This window comes from Capra hircus, chromosome 26 (assembly GCF_001704415.2).
Source record: "Capra hircus breed San Clemente chromosome 26, ASM170441v1, whole genome shotgun sequence".
NCBI lineage: Eukaryota > Metazoa > Chordata > Mammalia > Artiodactyla > Bovidae > Capra > Capra hircus.
The window spans coordinates 9,484,986-9,502,683 of record NC_030833.1 but is presented as its reverse complement, the minus strand read 5'-3'; the positions used below and the strand labels follow the sequence as shown (position 1 = coordinate 9,502,683).

General features: G+C 46.8%; 1 protein-coding gene across 1 annotated transcript; it reads left to right on the top strand.

Annotated features, from left to right (window-relative positions):
* LOC102175549 (spermadhesin Z13-like) lies at positions 4,639-10,024 on the top strand. The gene is made up of 4 exons (XM_005698572.2): positions 4,639-4,684; positions 7,033-7,062; positions 7,930-8,071; positions 9,838-10,024. The coding sequence occupies exons 1-4, from the start codon at positions 4,639-4,641 to the stop codon at positions 10,022-10,024; spliced, it is 405 nt and encodes a 134-aa protein (XP_005698629.2).

Sequence of the window (17,698 nt, the reverse complement as noted above, 5' to 3'; positions counted from 1 at the left end):
CATGGCCAATCTCACCTGACCTTGGAAGCTAAATCCCATATATATGTGCTAATATACAATATTTATTTTTCTGACTTTCTTCACTGTCCTTAACAGGCTCCAGGTTCATGCACTTCACTAGAACTGACTCAAATTTGTGCTTGTATATGGCTTAGTAATATTCCCAGATTCAGGTTTTGATGTTGCATTTTACCAGAGGCCAGGATGTTAGGAGGACCAAGAAGCATAATGTCTGCCTGAGTGACACAAACCCCACACATGAGGGCACACTCGCATCCTCCTCTGTGTTATTTTGTTCTCTTTGGAGAGTTGGAGGATGTAGTCTCTTCCCAGACTTGGGCAGGGTCATCAACTCCCCTGAAAGCACCACTAGTCTATCCGGACCATCCTGATGAGAGCAGCTCAGAAAGTCAGGTTGGGGTCTCCCTTCCTCATGTGAGTTCCCTGGAGGTGGGGTTTCTCTGCTGATGTCATCGATTTTAGGACAGATCCCACCCGGGCCTCTTGCCGTTCACCATCCCACACACACATCTGAACACAGCTGATTCCATTTGCACTTCCTGTTGAAAACCCTTCTATGGGTCTCCGTCTTCAGGATACAGTTTACCCACCTTAGCCTACTTTCCAAAATCTCTCCTTTTCTGACCTTCCCTCCCTTCTAGCCTCTTCTCCCCTCTGCTCCTCTCAATGCCAGACCATCACACACTGAGTTTCGGAGACTGAAGAATTTGGGGCAACTCCATGCCTTTGTCACACGTCTCCTCTGCCAGGATTGTATCTGTCCAACCCTTTCGACTCACATTCCCTCTGCCAGAATCCCCCCATACAGGATACCATGGTTCGGATTGAGGGCTAACGTTACCTTGTCATCTTCCTGACACCTCTTAGGCGCAGGGACCTGGATCCTTCCCCCCCTCCCCCCACTTACCTTGTGTAAGTTCCTGGGTCATTTAACTTATCATTTGTTTATTAGCTGTGTGGCTGTACCATTGTGGGACTCCAAGGTCCAAGTTGCAATCCTTAAACGAATGAATGAGTGAATGAATATAGGTTCACACACGCACTTTCAATGATCCTGTAAAGTACTGCGTTTCTTTCCAGCCAGTCTTCACACAGGTTAACTTGGGAATCATATTTCCTTCCATTCTAGGCTGAGCTGAACATAACCTATACAAAACTTTGTTAATGTTTTCCAAATCTCTTGTAAATATGTTATCATACTTTCACAATTTAAAAAACAAAAAAATGGAATTAATAATGAGAAGATTTCTTTTCAGAAAGTTGATAGTTCCAGAGAGTTTAACAATGGAGATCACTGTTTCAATGACCTTTAACTTCTCCAAAATATGTTGAGGAAGTGAAAAGTGTACCCAGCTCATTTTATAAATTTAGAAGAAGCTGATGTAAGTATAATCTGATACGAGTAATGGGAAAGAACAGTACAGGAAAGAAAACTTCATGCAATCTAATTCAAGAACATAGATGTCAACATAAGGGCAAAAAATGAAATAGAATACAGTTTTAGAAACTGAACTTAGTAGTGTAATAATATTTGTAAAGCATAAGGATTTATTCTAAGAGTACAACGATACACCAAAAAACTATTTAGAGGAACTTGTCATGTTAGCAGAATAAACATAAAATCTATAATACACATCAATAGATTCAAAACAAATGAAACAAGATTCTGTAACTATTAACGATGTCAAATACAACTCTTAGAAACCACTCACTGATGGGCACAAGCTTAACATCATAAAGTGCAGCTATGAAGAACATCCAGCAAGATGGCTTCTTTACTGATGAGTCTTTGAAACGAATTCCATTACATTACGAGCAATAGAGAATGGCTGGCATCACCCTTGGTCAATTTTCTGCTGCAGGATTTGACATTTTTGCTTTTACTCCACACACACACACACACACACACACACACACAAACAGAGCTGGAGCAGGTTTGCCAGCTTGGGGATTCAAAAAGGGGATAGAAAGTTTTTCTTTTTTTAAGACTCTCTAAGAAATTTTAGGAACATTTTTTTGTTCTGGGATTCATGGTACCTTGAAGGGGTGAGGATATTTCCTCCTTCAAGAGACTGACACACCATCCCAAACACCTTCAAGCACAAGTACAGTGCCTCCTGGAGCTGGAAGGGAGGGGGCTTTGGGGGGAGCTTGCCCAGTGGCTCTGGACTGGTGGCCCCACCACCATCTTGCTCTGCCTCCCTCGTGACTTGGCTTCACCCTCAGTTGGGAGGACGTAGAGCAGACCTTTCTCACCTCCCCTGCAGCCAGACCTCCCCTGTCCCTTCACCTGGGGCCATACTCATTCCTGCACCATGGCCAGGACGGGGAGCTTCCTGGGGACACTCACACCATCTCCTTCACCACTGAGGCCAGTTCTTGGAGCTGGGTCTGGGGTCAGCTTCTCCCAAAGCCTGTGGCACATGCAAGGGGACCAGACACTGAATAAACCTGTGGTTCCAGGAAGGCAGCTTACAAAATGCCCAGCAGACCCTTCAGCTCCTCCCTGAGAATAAAATCGTGGTCACTGAGAAGGAGACAATGCCTACCCATGGGACGGTCTAGAAAGAGAGTACTGGGAAGCTCTGACGGAGCGGGAGGTACTTAGGGGGTCTTTGAGCCAGGTGTAGACACCCAGTGCATCTCATGGAGAGGAGAGGAGAGGTGTGCCGGGGAGCAGTCCACAGGGAAGGGGCTGGAAGCAAGGCAACCAGGCTTCTTTAGGAACCTCAGAAACCAGGTATGAGCTTTGGGACAACCATCTGAGGGACAGAAGTCCTCAACAGCTGCTGTTACCCCAGAAATTTTCTCCAGAGAGTGTTGTGAATTTAGGAATCTAAGACTTTGATTCCTGAGTGCCCCTAGAAAAGAGACTGTTTGGTTTTTTTTTTCCCCCCTCTAGGCAGCCACAGCACTGCATGGACACTGCAAGGGAGGACAGTGGGCCTGATGTGGGATGACGTAGGGTGAAGACAGGCTGCTTGGGCTGGGATGTAAGATGAGGAACTGGCCTTCCTTCCATGGTTCCTGCATTCCCTCCATCCAGGCACTTCCATCCATGGGCAGCTCCTTGACATCTCCACAGACCAGGGCCAGGAAGCATTCTGTGTGTTGTGGACTGTGAAAGGAATCTGGAAATGATGAGGAAAGAGAGATTCTAGATGGAAGGGGAACTATGAGGAATTACTGCATGCTATCAGAGTCCCAACCAGGGAGCTTAACCACTGGCGCAGAACCAGCATTGTTTTCTGAGAGGGAGACCCTGTCTAATCAGCCTCCTCCTCAGGAGAGCTTGAGTGACCAGATGGCTCAGCGAACTTCCCTGGGCTCTGCTTGAGGTGGAATGTTTCCCCCACTGTGAACCCATTAGGGCTTCTGTAAAGAAAGATATGACTTAGAACAGGAAGTTTCTACAACCCATAAGGAAAAGTGAGTGACGCAATAGTTAGTAATAGAAACTGGCCCAAAGATACGCATCAACAGGCATTTCAGCAAAGGCCTACAGTTGAGCTCAAGACATATGGAACAGAGACCAAACTTACTGAAATTTTGAGAAATGCACATTTAAAAAGATGTTTTATGAGCATTTCTAATCTGCAAGGAATTCTGAAAAATTTAATAAAATTCAGAGTCGCTAACCTTCAGGAATATGGACATTGTGTTCTCCTGGTCGGTGTGTAATTGTAATGGTCCTTGAAAGGCGATTGGCCTGCTGCTCCTTTAAATGGAAGAATGACTTCCATTGTATAGACAGACCATGTTTAATTTATCCACTCGACGATGGATGGATGGACATTTGGGTTTTTACCACTCTTTGATAGAATAAGGCAACTATGAATAGTCATACACAAAATACCTGGTAGAAAGGTGGCATATATCCTCCATGTGTTGAGATTCTGATGCATGTTTTCATCACGGAGCTCTTCTGGTTTCTCATAACTGTAATACTCTCACTAGTCTGAACCATGTGGGTCTTGGTATAAGTATAGCATAAATGCCAGCATGTGTACACCTTTCTCCCTTGTGGACACATCACACACAGGCTGACATGTGCTCCAGCTGCCCCACCAATCGTGACCCGCACCTGGAGCAGATGGGGGCTGTTGACCTGCCTTTGCCCTGAGTGACACAGGAGGGCTCTTAAGACCAGGCAGCCGGGACGTCAGACTGGTCCTGCGTCTGCCACTGGTGCCCTGGGATGTGGGCGAGTCCCTTGGCCTCTCTGGGTCTCAGTTCCTCTCCATCCAAGTCGTATTGGGGTTTATGAAGTCACTAGAGGTGGACACGCTGCAGCTGAGCCCCAGGGAAGAGGGCCCTGCAAACCAGGGCACCCTGGTGGTCTGTGGCTGATTTGCCAGCCTTCATCGAAGACCACAAAACAGGAGAGGGAGAGACCAGGCCATCACTCCCCAGTCTGGGTGGGAAAGGACACAGAAAGTTTCTGACAAAGACAAGGGGGAAGCAGCAGGCGCCTCCCTTCTGGAGAACCCGGGGCTCCCGCAGCCCTGCGGGGCTGGGCTCCAGGGGAGGAGGAGGTCAGGCGTCAGCTGCTGTGTGTATATAGCCCCAGGCCTCCGGGGCCAGGCTCAGTGCTGAGGCTGGTGCCAGGCTGCGAAGATGAAGCTGTCCAGCGTCATCCCTTGGGCCTTGCTGCTCAGCACAGGTAAAGCCTGGCCCCCAGCCCCTTGCCTCCTGGCCTCTCTGCTTCCTGTTCAACCTAGAGAGTCTGTGCAGTTTCGCTTGTTGCCATGGAAGAGGGTCTGCAAGCTGCCCTCCTCCAAAGAGATGCCACCCTCAGCCTGGCCTGGAGGAGGAGGGTCCAGCAGCATGGCCATGACCCAGGGCTGCGCGTATGTATAATGACTCTTAAACACTGTCTGCGCTCTCCCTCCTTCTTCTGACATGTGTTTTCTGGCCCCCCTGCCTAACCCCTACCTCAGCCTTATGCTGATATCCCCTGTGATGCCTGGTGGGACACCCAGTCCTCAGTCCAGACCTGGAGGAGGTGAACCAGTTGTGGGCAGCTTTTCACGGGTTTTGGAAGTGTGATGGTGTGGGTGTGGGAGGTGGGACTTGGGCTGGACCTGATTGGAGGGTGGCATCCAAGGGGAAATAGAGGGCCCTGGAGAAGTCCCAGGACAGATGGGGTGCTCAGCATCTGCCTCCCAGGCAGGGAGATGTGGCAGCAACATGAGCTCAGGAATGACCCGCAGGAGCAGCAGGTCCCAGCAGGGCTGAGGAGGTCCTATGGGGGTCGTAGCCCTGCAAGGGGGATGGGCGCTGGGCCTGCGCTGAACATGGAGGGACCCATGAGGATTCTTGGTGCTGGAGGGAAAGAAGAGACGGCCATGCCTTCAGGGAAGCCTGTCTCTTCCTCCTAGCTCTCTCTGTGGGTCTTACTCTGTCCCGTCCCCTTCTCTGTGCTTTTCTGCTCCAGCTCCTCTTTTCATCGACCCACACTCTGCTTCCCTCCCCATCCCCTGCTCCCCTGCAGGCAACTGTGGTCATGACTAGGAGCTGTGTGGGAGGCGGGTGGGGAGGACCGGCTTGTGCTGTCAGCGTGTGAGCACAGATCCCTCTCAGCATTTATCCCAGTCTCCTGTGATCAGGACCTTCCCATCTCCCTGGTCTTGGGTGGAGTGGGTCGTGGTTCTCTCCTGGGACACTCTGTGGGCAGCTTATAGGTAGAAACAGGTCCATCAGAGCCTTCCTGCCTCTGATGTTTCTCAAGCACCATCAGTTCAAATCAACAGATCCAGGCAGCATGTTTTGGGGGTGAACTCCTACATGGGGCTCCTTGTTCCTCTGCTTCAAAGCTGGGACCTCAGATTCAAATCAGAGGAGGTCACTGGATTATGCATCCATGATGGGAAGATGTGTGATTCTGCCCTTGAGATCTGCTTTCAGAGAAACCTCGATTTGTTATTTTCCAGAGCCGAAGTGATGGATGCCCCATCCATCCATGGAGGGTGGGGAGGTTTCCTCTGTGGCCCCCAATCCTGTGCCACTTCAGTACTCAGGATGGGCAGCTGGAGACGGACCCCCATGTCCTGGTTGACATCTATGGTCACATAGCTCCCAGAGTGCTTGTTGATTTCGACTTACTGAGGAAAGCAGTGTCTATGGGAAAGGAAATGAATGTGGTGGGAGGTTGACAGTGGCAGGGAGCGTAGTGGACAGCCTCTCTGGGCTGGGCACTGAGCTGTGTATGCGTGGACTGTCCTCTGGAACCAAGGACAGTCTATTATTAAATTTCCAGTTTACAGGTGAATGGACTGAGGTTTGTGAGAATAAATGCCTTGTCAAAAGCCATCCAGCTCTCACCCGAGCCACTCTGAGCCCCAGAGCCCATCTGATTCCTGCACTGTCTGTGCCCATTGGTCACATCATGAGGACAAGCCAGGGTCTCATCAATGGTGGAGCCTGAGAGGCTGAATCAGCACCCTTGACCCAAGCCCTGGACTCACTTCCCTGATACTGTGAAACTTCATAAATTCAGATGGTTCACTTCTCTCCAGTGGAAAATCGACTTCATTTTGTTCAACCTCAGATTAGTCACTGACCTCAGTGAAGAATTTTTCAAACAGTTCACATTCATTAGAGTGATGAAATGTCTTGTGACCAGGTTGGAGAGGTTTCTTGGGAGAGGGTCTTACAATGCTCAGACTGGGAAAATCTTGGGGAAATCAGGACAGGTGGGTCAGCATCCTGAGTGCTGACCTCTAATTGGCTCCAGAGTGGGGGCATCACAGAAGACATGTGGAATTGGAGAGACGAGGAGAAAGCAGCTGGATAAAGGAGTCTTGAAGGAGGAGGGCCAGACCTCCATGCTGCCCTGTCCCTATGAGACCAGGTTCATCCTGGGGACAGGGACAGCCAGGCTTTTCTGTCTGTGCTTGACTGCATCTTCCTTGAGACTCAGCCCTTCTCCACATTGTCTATGAGAAAGGCTTGGCTCTTCCATAACTTCCACCTTGTCATCTTGACTTTCTGTTTGTTTTTTTCTTTCAGCCACATCGGATTCAACTGACAGGCTTCCCTGTAAGTGCACAGATATTATTTCATTCTTTCCTGCTCATCACACAGAGAAGTGCTCGGGGGTTGCAGTTTCAATAGCTCTCTTGGAAATAGTAGTACCGGTTTACCATTTTGGTCAAAGGAACTTGGCATTTCCGGAGCTGACTGTCGGCCTCGGTTTTAACAGTCCTTAGGGCCACATACCCCCTGACCTCTCATGACTCCCACCGTGCTCCTCCTCCCCTCCCCACCTTTCCTCCTCCACAGCCCAAAAGCCTCCCCTGCCCTCCTGCCTGCACAACCTCACTAGGCAGGAGTGGGACTACCGCTCCACAGCACAGGGGTCCCAGGATGACAAAGCTGCCTCCAATGGCCGGAGCCTGGAGGGCTGAGGGGCATCACTGTGTCTAGGCAGAGGGTGTGCTGGCAGCAGGAGGGGTGCTGGGCAGAGGGACAGGCTTCCTCCTGACGAGAGGGCTGATTGATGATTGATAATTGATCGACTGATGATCACTTGGTTTCCCTGGTGACTTCTGGCCCAGGTACTCGAGGAGCATTTTTTATAAATAGGAAGTCTTTTGATGATAAACACCCCCGAGGAAAGTACTGTCTTTATCCTCACTTGATGAAAAATGTTTCATCATGCAAGGTTGAAGTCCTTCTATTTTCAGGTGTCAGATCAAATTGCAGTAACGTGTGTGTGGGTTTGCTATGTTCTGCAGAGTACAAGATAAGATTCACTTTTGGGGGACTCCAGACTTAGACCCTGGAGGTTCCTTTCTGATTGGCAGAAGGGGAAGTTAGGACCACGTACGGTGGTGTGGTGCCCAGGGGTGGTACCCTCCCCGCTGGCCTGGTGTTGCTCCTGGGCACCTGTAATTCTCTCTTCAGTTAAAGATAAAAATTTGTGTGGGGACCTTTATGAAGAGGAATATGGCGTGATCTACCCCTATCTGGGACTGCATACGGAATGCCTCTGGACCATCAAGATGGACCCAGGTCACAAAATTGTTTTGGCAGTACATGATCTCCAGTAAGTGTTCTTTGCTGATGTTGTGGTTTTATGGGAGGTGTCTTTCTTGGCCTCTCCCCGTTCCCCGTGGCCCCCTGCCCTCTGCATAAAGCTGACCCTCCTTGCACGGCTTTCAGATCCCTCCAGGGGACCCCGATCTCCCCTCTCTTCTAACCTCTCTTCCCCTCTGCCCCCTCTCTGAGCTGAGCCAGCACACACTGAGCTGTGGACCCACTGGACTGTTGGGCAGCTCTGAGCCTTTGCTCACACTGTCCCCTCTGCCTGGAAGGCACCTTCCACCTCTCCCAGACTCACCACCTGCTGCCTAGGGTCCTCATTTCCTAGTTCACGAGTTCACTGGAGGAAGAACTTTTCCATCACACCGGAAACCCCTGCTCTGACTCTGTCCACAGCTGGGCAGATCTTTCTTTGGATTTGTGCCCCATCCATTAATCCGTGCAAAACTCTGGGGGAATTGACAGCATCACTCCTGCTTATCTCTAAATTTGCTCTAGAGAAAGCAGCCTAATCTCTGGGGGATCAGGGAATGATTTTTTAACTGGTGACTGAATAAATGAATGAATGAACCATTGAAAGAAAGAAAGAGTAAATGAATGATAATATGAAAAGTGAGCAAAATGATGTGGCAACAGAAAGCATTTGCAATAAATTACAGCACTGCTATAGCAGGTTAGTCTTCACAGATACAAACGCAGGAGCCACATGTCCATGGCTGGCCACATGCGGTCCAGGGTGGTGGTTGAGACAGGTGATGTTCTCTAGTGACTGAGGGCCCTGTCCCTCCAGACCTTCTATGAGGTCAGTTCTCCCACTAAGTGGAGGAGCTGCTCCATGTGAGGCCAACCTAGGGATGCCTGCCCCACAGCAGGGCTCAGACCATCTACCCAAAGCACACTCCAGGGCTGAAGGAGGCAGGCATTTCCTGCATCATATTTCTATTATGGTCAGAGGGATAGATTATATGGAAAACTTCCCCTGATTGACCTTTCCACTTTTGCAGAGATTTTTTGTTTGTTTGTTTTCACTGTCCTTGGCACCAAGGAAGGAATCAGTCTAAAAGCAAACTAACTAAACAGGGGAGGGCACAGCTAACTAACTAAAAGTCAGCTCAGCTGACTTAGAGAGTGTCAAGTGTGTGTCCTGGTGAGATGTCCCCTCCGCGTCTCATTTTAGCCCAGAGAGGCTCCAGCCTCGCTCCTGGGTGGGACACATGCTGGTGGCTGAGAGAGGAAGACAGGGTGGGGTCAGGTCTGATGGGCAGGAGGAGGAGACAGAAATCTCAGCGGGAGTGTGACAACCCGTGGGTGCACTTTGCCCGCAGCAGGGAGAGCTGGACGCCCCTCTTGCCTCTGCAGGTCCTGGAGGCCAAGAGAGGGTCCTGGGCCCCCTGTGCTAGGGATGCAGAGGGTGAACCAGGAGTGGTGTCACACACTCATATCTGAGCCTCACCTGACTCTTTGCTTGTCCAAGGAAATGGTCCTCAGGGTTGGCCATACTCTGCCCTCCAGTGGGTCCTCATCCCAAAGGCCTGGGTGGGCTTCCCTGAGCCATCAGTGGGGCTTCCCAGGAGATGTGGAGTCATGTGAGGGGAGGGTCCTGGGTGATGCCCTGCTCCAGAAGGGTGAGTCTCCTTCCCTGTGGGCATCAAGCCTGAGAAGTCTGGTGAGCAAAGCTATGTGATTGGGTCGGGTCCAGGTGGGGAGGTTGCCTACCGGAGGGACCACGATTCCAAAGGCTGATGCCTGCTTTTTCCTTTGCTCCAACAGCCTCAACTGTGATAAAGAGTCTTTCGAGATTATAGATGGGCCACCAGAATCTTCTAGCTCACGGAAGTTTTGTGACAAGCCATATTTGGAATACGCATCTTGTACCAATACCATGATCGTCAAGTACACAAGAAAGCCCAACCACCCAGTCCCTAACTTCTTATTAACTTTCCGTCGCGTGTTGTAAGGTAGGTTTTAGAGGGCAGAGACCTGCTGCCGTGCCCTCCCCTGTCTGTGCATGGCTCCACGGGAGCTAGGTGTGTGGTATTTACGTGATTGTTGAAACAAACTTGACCTTCACTGGGTGAGTGACAGGCAGGGTGACCCACTGAGGCTCTCCAGAATCATCCACCAGTTCTGTCCCAGCCTTTCTGCAAACCCCGGATTTTTGAGTTGGAAAGTCCTGATATGAAAATTTTTTGACAAATTTTATTTTTCATCTTGATGATGTGAAAATTTCCTCCCAAATGTAAAATTTCCCTGCTCGATCTTTTAAAAATCCCTTTGGCATTTTCCAATAAATGTATTTTAACTTTGAGGTACAGATAGTATCGCATGTTTGTGCTCAGTCGTGTCCGACTGTTTGCGACCCCATCGACTGTTGACCACCAGGCTCCTCTGTCCATGGAGTCTTACAGGCAAGAATACTGAAGTGGGTTGCCATTTCTTCCTCCAGGGGATCTTCCTGACCAGAGATTAAACTCGCATCTCCTGCGTCTTTGTCATTGTAGGTGGATTCTTTACCACTGAGCCATCAGGGAATATACAATACATATATATAAGGTCTATAGGTGTATAGTAAATATGTAGATATATAGCAGCTATATATATCATATATATACATATATGTACATATATATGTATACTAGTATACTAATGGAAATTTATGTTCATTGTATAGGTGTTATGCAGGTATATAGATACATATGTAACCCACAGGAAACAAGACACAGTCCTCAAAATTGCTTTTTTCCTTATTAATGTTTTGCTGAAAGTTTCCCCCACTTATCAGTTGGAAGAAAATGCTTATTGATTTGAATACCCAAAGTCTATTTAAGCTGCTCTCCATCCCAGAGATTAGTGATATTTGCCTTGTGCCTAAGGGTGGGCAAGCATTACAAATGAAAACAACGGTCCTTGCAGAATTCAGGAATCAGCTGAACAAGAGGAGAGACGTCCACTGCTCACCTGTCTGATTACATATTGACTCCATCCCTCCCTCTGTGTCTGTCCCAGTCGTCTGTCTCCTCCATGGAAGGAAAGACTTACTCCTGAGCTTTAAAAACTTTAAAAACTCAGTCTAGAGGTTGGCTCACTCTACTTATTGCTGCAATCATTTTGAATCATTCCTGAGTCTGGAATTGTTTTTTTTGTTTGTTTTGTTTGTGAGTCCTCATTTCACAGTGTTGGAGCCTCAGGCATCACTGAGAGTGACTGAAATCCTCTCTGAAGGTCTTTAAAACCAGAGGAATTCTCCTTTGTCTGAGGCCTGTCTGGAGACAGGAGTTGTGCCTATCGACTGTTTCTCTCACCTTTCTCTTTCCCCAGAAAGAGAAACGAGATGCTGGCCCAAATCTCTGCTAAACTTTCTGGCAACGTGGTTGATGGTAAAGAATATTTGATGAGAATGGGTTGAATCCCTTTGATTCCCCCTAGTACTGTGTCAGGGTTACTTTAGAAGTTCTGAAAAGAGTAAAACATAAAGCCAGCATTGTTTGTCAGTTCATCAAAGTTGGGTGATCCTGCGTTTTATCAGATCAGATGTCAGGAGAATCAAAAAGCACAGTGGTGCCTGAATGGCACAGCCTCTTGTAGGCCTGGAACTGACCAAATTGCCTTCAAGTCTTTTACTTCTGCTCAGAGCGGAGGGGGTGGTGTGGGGGCCTCTTCATGGACCTTGAACTGGGTCATCAACTCCCTCAGGAACAACAATGCCTGATGAGGCTGGCTCAGAGGCATGCTGGGATCTCCCTCCCTCAGGTGAGTTTCCTGGGGGTGGGTTTTCTTTGCTGATGTTTTAGATATTAGGAAAGCTTTCATCCTGATCTCCTCCAGTTCACACGCCACTATTCAGCACATGTATCCAAACAGGATCTGATTCCATTTTCACTTCCTGTCGAAAGCCCTTCTGTGAATCCCTGCCGTTAAGATTGAGTTTACCCATCTTAGCAGAGTTTGCGGCTTCCCTGGTAGCTCAGCCAGTAAAGAATCCACCCGCCATGTTGCAGGGCCAGGGTTCAATCCCTGGGTCAAGAAGATCCCCTGGAGAAGGAAATGGCAACCCACTCCAGTATGCTTGCCTGGAAAAATTCCATGGATGGAGAAGCCTGGTTAGAGTTTACAAAATCCTTTCCATCTGACCTTCCCTCCCTCTTAATGTATTCTTCCTTATATGCTTTCTTAGGGCTGAGCCATCACACACTGAGTATTGGGCCCAGCAGAACTTTGGGCATCTTCCTGCCATTGTTCACACTGTCCCCTGGGCCAGAAGTGCATCCTTAGAACACTTCCAGTTTCACCTGCCCGCTTCTGAGGGTCCCCAATTAGTACATCATGATTCAGCTGAATGGATAACTCTACAATTGATAGCTTACGGTGAACAGTGCTGAATTCTTGATCTCCGAAGAAGAAGATTTAGCTTCATGACCAAGGACCAGGCTTGATCACTCAAGAGGTTTTGTGTAGCAGAGTTTTATTAAAGTATGAAAAGGGATAGGGAAATTTTCTGACGTAGACATCAGAGGGGGGATGGAGAGTGTCCCACTCGGTAGTTTTTAGCAAGGGAATTGCATACTTTTAAAATTAGCTATTACAATAAATCAAAAGAGTGTCTCAAGGTTGTAAAAAGTTTACCAGACCCACTCCCACAATTTACATTTTAGGGTAACAGGATTAGAACTTAACAATAGAAAGATCCTACCAGACCCACTTCCATAATTTACATTTGATATCAAGATTAGTCAGAAGGTTTTCAGGAAGGAGAAACTGTCCTCAAGCAGGATCAGTTCGATCAGTCATGTCCGACTCTGTGCAACCCCATGCTCACCAGGCCTCCCTGTCCATCACCAACTCCCGGAGTTTACTCAGACTCATGTCCATTGAGTCAGTGATGCCATCCAACCATCTCATCCTCTGTTGTCCCCTTTTCCTCCCACCTTCAATCTTTCCCAGCATCAGGGTCCTTTCAAATGAGTCAGTTCATCACATCAGGTAGCCAAAGTATTGGAGTTTCAACTTCAGCATCAGTCCTTCCAATGAATACTCAGGACTGATTTCCTTTAGGATGGATTGGTTGGACTTCCTTGCAGTCCAAGGGACTCTCAAGAGTCTTCTTCAACACCACAGTTCAAAAGCATCAATTCTTCTGCACTCAGCTTTCTTTATTGTCCAACTCTCACATCCACACATGACTACTGGAAAAACCATAGTTTTGACTAGACACATCTATTTGACATGAAGCAATGGGACCAGATGCCATGATCTTAGTTTTCTGAATGTTGAATTTTAAGTCAACTTTTTCACTCTCTTCTTTCACTTTCATCAAGAGACTCTTTAGTTCTTCTTTGCTTTCTGCCATAAGGATGCATATCTAAAGTTACTGCTATTTCTCCCAGCAATCTTGACTCCAGCTTGTGCTTCATCCAGTCCAGTTTCTCATGATGTACTCTGCATATAAGTTAAATAAGCAGAGTGACAATATACACCTTGATGTACTCCTTTTCCTGTTTAGAACCAGTCCATTGTTCCATGTCCAGTTCGAACTGTTGCTTCCTGACCTGCATACAGATTTCTCAAACAGGATACATTGTTGTTATATAATCCATAGTACAGAGTTTAAACTGAGTTGTTTGTTGTATAATCATCAGTTCCTGGCTTAAAGAAGAAAAAACATTTTATGTGACTAAGACTAAGGAATGTAGAGGGGAAAAAAAAGAGAGACATTTGTCCTTTCCTCTGCCTTGAGAATTCCAGACCCCTCTCTCCTCCTTGGGGTCCCCAGATGTCTTAGTAACCTGCCTAAGAATTGACTGTCTTATTCCCCTCTTTTCTTTAAGGAGAATTATGTTGCCAAGGGAAAGAGGCATGGTTTTCATTCCATAACTATTTCCTGCTGTTAAAAGGTATTGTCTCTAAACTCATATTGAGGGTCTCTGATCCAGGGACCCCAAATAATAGTTGGAGAAGTCTGTGGTACTTTTAGGAGGCTATACAACCATTCCTAACTTAGAAGCTTTCAAATGGGTAGAAGCAGAATCAGTTACATGGTTACAAGTGCAGGGAGCAAACAGTTCAAGCAGAACAATTAGAATTATCTCCATTAAGATAGTTTTCCACCATGGGGAGGTAGTTAACATTTCCAAAAGTGAGATGACGGAGACTTCAGGAGAATCCATAGCCTGAATCATCTTGTTCATGTGTTTAGTAAAGTGAGTGACATTAGCACTCATATCTGGTGTTACGTACTACATTGGGTATGAGCAATAGCACAAGTTCCTCCTTGTACAGCTGTTAGAATATCTAAAGCCAATCTGTTTTGTAAAACCACCTTTCTAATTTGTATTTGTTTAATATAATGATTTGTACTAAAGGCTGAAATAGCTTTTTGAGAATCTTTTAAAGCCTGTTGAGTAAACTTAGTCACAGCATCAACTTGTAGCATAACATCTGTAGTTCTCAGAAAGGGAATGAATATTGCAGCCAGATAATCATACCAGTGAAATACAGACCTTGCCCAGTGAGTTTGAAGGTGTGGTAGATTGGCAGGATTCTCTGGAAGGTCTGAAAATACAAAGCCATGAGTAAGAGGTAAACCTCGGGTGCATCTCCCTATCCAGCCAGGGGGAAGTCATGCCCATAGGTAAGAGCCATATGTCCAGTAAGTCCCATTTGGAGCAAACCAGCATGACTGAGGGATCCAGTCCCAATCAGTTCCTGGCCAGGCAAAGGGAGGACCTGAACTGGGATTGGAAAACACAGGAATGATTACATTGCATATTTCTTGAGGCAAAAATCCCTTTCCAATCATTATAGTTAAGTTGTCAGCTAACTTCTGGGGATGGCTCTATTTGTTCCAAGCATATAGGAGTGTTAGATAGTAGGCATCCCTTTTCAGGAGTTAGCCATATGATCTTATCCCATATTTGATAAACATCAGGTAGGAAACCACCAGATCTAGATGCGTTTACCTACTTACGTACAGCAAGATAGTCATTAAACCAAGGTAATGTATAATCAAAGTTGAAAGTCACATTATATCCATAGTTAAGGTACAAAATGTTACACCAGTCCATCTTAGGATTGCTAGATATCATTAGACTAAAGAGAGACATCACACGTGATTGCTGAAAGATATTCACGGAGTTGAAGAAAGTCTTCAACCAGAGAAACCCACCATGGGAAGCCTGCAATTGATGAGGAGGTTGAAAAGGTGAAAGCTGAGTCAAATAGTTAGTTCTAAGGCTTTAGGGTCTGTGACAATGTCTGTGTGCAAAAAATGGCCTGCCATACAGACAGTCCCTTCTTGTTAGGGGCAGTTCAAGCCCTCGTTAAAGCTATGGGTAAAACTTTAAACCAACTGTCTGTGTTTCCTGAGTTAGCTTACACGGATGTCTTTTAATAATGTCATTAGCCTATTCAACCTTTTCTGAAGATTGGGGTCTCCAGAACAGTGTAAGTGACATTCTATTCCTAGAGCTTTGACACCCTTTGAATTAAAGCAGCTTTAAAGGTGGAGTATTTTTGCTCTGGAGGCTCTGTGGCAGCCCAAACCTGGGAATAATTTCATGGATTAAAAATTTTATAACTTTCTTAGCTGTTCACCATGGCAGGGGAAGGCCTCAGTCCATTCAGTACAAGTGTCTACTCAGAACTGTAAGCAAGAAAATCCGTTCGTTTTTGGCATATGAGTAAAAGGAACCACAGCCTCATTTTATATTCATAAATCTTGAACTAGTCTCCATTCATCATGTGACTTTTTCACACCCAAAACAGGAGTGTTGCATAGACTATTACAGGGAATGAATAGCCCCTGCTCCTTTAACTTTTCAATGATGGGTTTTAACTCTTCCTTAACCTCGGGCTTTAGTGGGTACTGCTTTTGATGTGGAAATAGGTTAGTGTCTTTGAGCTTGATAACGACAGGAACAGCATTTTGTGTTCAACCCACAGTTTTTCCATGAGCCCACACTTTAGGATTTACACTTTGTTCAATTAATGGGAGAGAAAGAAAAGTCTCCATATTCGTGAAAATAGAGGCCTGGACCTTGCTCAGTATAATCCCTCCCCAGAATGGGCGAGGGAGACTCTGGCACAATCAGAAACTTGTGAGAAAACAACGCAGAGTCCCAGCTGCAGCTTAGACGACTGAAATAATAGCATTTGGCTCTGACTGTCCCATCACAGTAGTGGATCGGGAGGAAAGTGGACCAGGGGCTTCGATTGATGGGCCGCCCACAGTTACTGATAAGCAGGGTTCCTCACATGTTATTAGGACGGGAGTTTGTGTGGGGACCCCTGGGCACCTTCAGTCCTGATTGTCTTGAGAGCCCGATCCCTGGGGCCTATACCTCTGGGGGCAGTCTCTCCTCCAGTGTGGTCCTTTACAGACTGGACAGAGAGCTGGGGGCAGCTCAGACGCCTGAGAGCAACTTAGCTTGAGACATCCCTCCTCTCCATAGTAATGACCCTTCTGGGTTCCTTTGGGCATTTTTCCTCAATGGGTCTTAAGTCTTTTGTCTGCTTCTTTTTTTCCTCCTTGTATTCTCTCTATCATAATATACTGTCTGAGCCAGCTGTAACAGTTTTTTAAAGACTGATTTGGTCCAAACACCTGTTTTTATAACTTGTGGCAGAAATCTGGGGCTGACTGAGTGAGAAATCTATCTTTTAAGATTATTGCTCCTCTGCAGTTTCAGGATCAACATCAGGAAACTTGTGGAGAGCCTCCTGTAGTCTCTCTGGGAATTTACCAGGCATTTCCTTCTCTCCCCGTTCTATGTCAACCAGCTTAGCATAAAGTCTCAGTATGCATGCTCGCTTGAGTCCTTCAAGACTACATCTGACAAAGTGGCTCTGTTATTGGAACTGCTTGGCTCCCGGTAGGAAGGAGGACTATTTCATGTTCCCTCTTTCCCCTTACCTTTAAGTCATTCATCTCCAAAAGTAATTTAGTTCAGTTCAGTCTCTCAATTGTGTCCGACTCTTTGTGACCCTGTGGACTGCAGCATGCCAGGCTTCCCTGTTGATCACCAACTCCCAGAGTTTACTCAGATTCATGTCCATTGAGTCAGTGAGGCCATCCAACCATCTCATCCTCTGTCGTTTCCTTCTTCTCCTGCCTTCAATCTTTCCCAGCATCAGGGTCTTTTCCAATGAGTCAGTTCTTCGCATCAGGTGGCCAAAGTATTGGAGTTTCAGCTTCAGCATCAGTCCTTTCAATGAACACTCAGGACTGATTTCCTTTAGGATGGACTGTTGGATCTCCTTTCTGTCCAAGGGACTCTCAAGAGTCTTCATCAAAACTACAGTTCAAAAGCATCTGTTCTGCACTCAGCTTTCTTTATAGTCCAACTCTCACATCCATACATGACTACTGGAAAAAGCATAGCTTTGACTAGACAGACCTTTGTTGGCAAAGTAATATCTCTGCTTTTTAATATGCTGACTAGGTTGGTCATAACTTTCCTTCCAAGGAGCAAGCGTCTTTTAATTTCATGGCTGCAGTCACCATCTGCAGTGATTTTGGAGCCCAAGAAAATAAAGTCTGTCACTGTTTCCACTGTTTCCCAATCTATTTCCAATAAAGTGATGGGACTGGATGCCATGATCTTAGTTTTCTGAATGTTGAGTTTTAAATCAACTT

What these genes read in the sequence shown, in the direction of transcription:
- LOC102175549 (XM_005698572.2), top strand. Translation starts at nt 4,639, where the DNA reads ATGAAGCTGTCCAGCGTCATCCCTTGGGCCTTGCTGCTCAGCACAG. An exon ending in GGCCTTGCTGCTCAGCACAG is followed by an intron (nt 4,685 to 7,032) that starts GTAAAGCCTGGC and finishes TTTTTCTTTCAG; the next exon opens with CCACATCGGATTCAACTGAC. An exon ending in TTGGCAGTACATGATCTCCA is followed by an intron (nt 8,072 to 9,837) that starts GTAAGTGTTCTT and finishes TTGCTCCAACAG; the next exon opens with CCTCAACTGTGATAAAGAGT.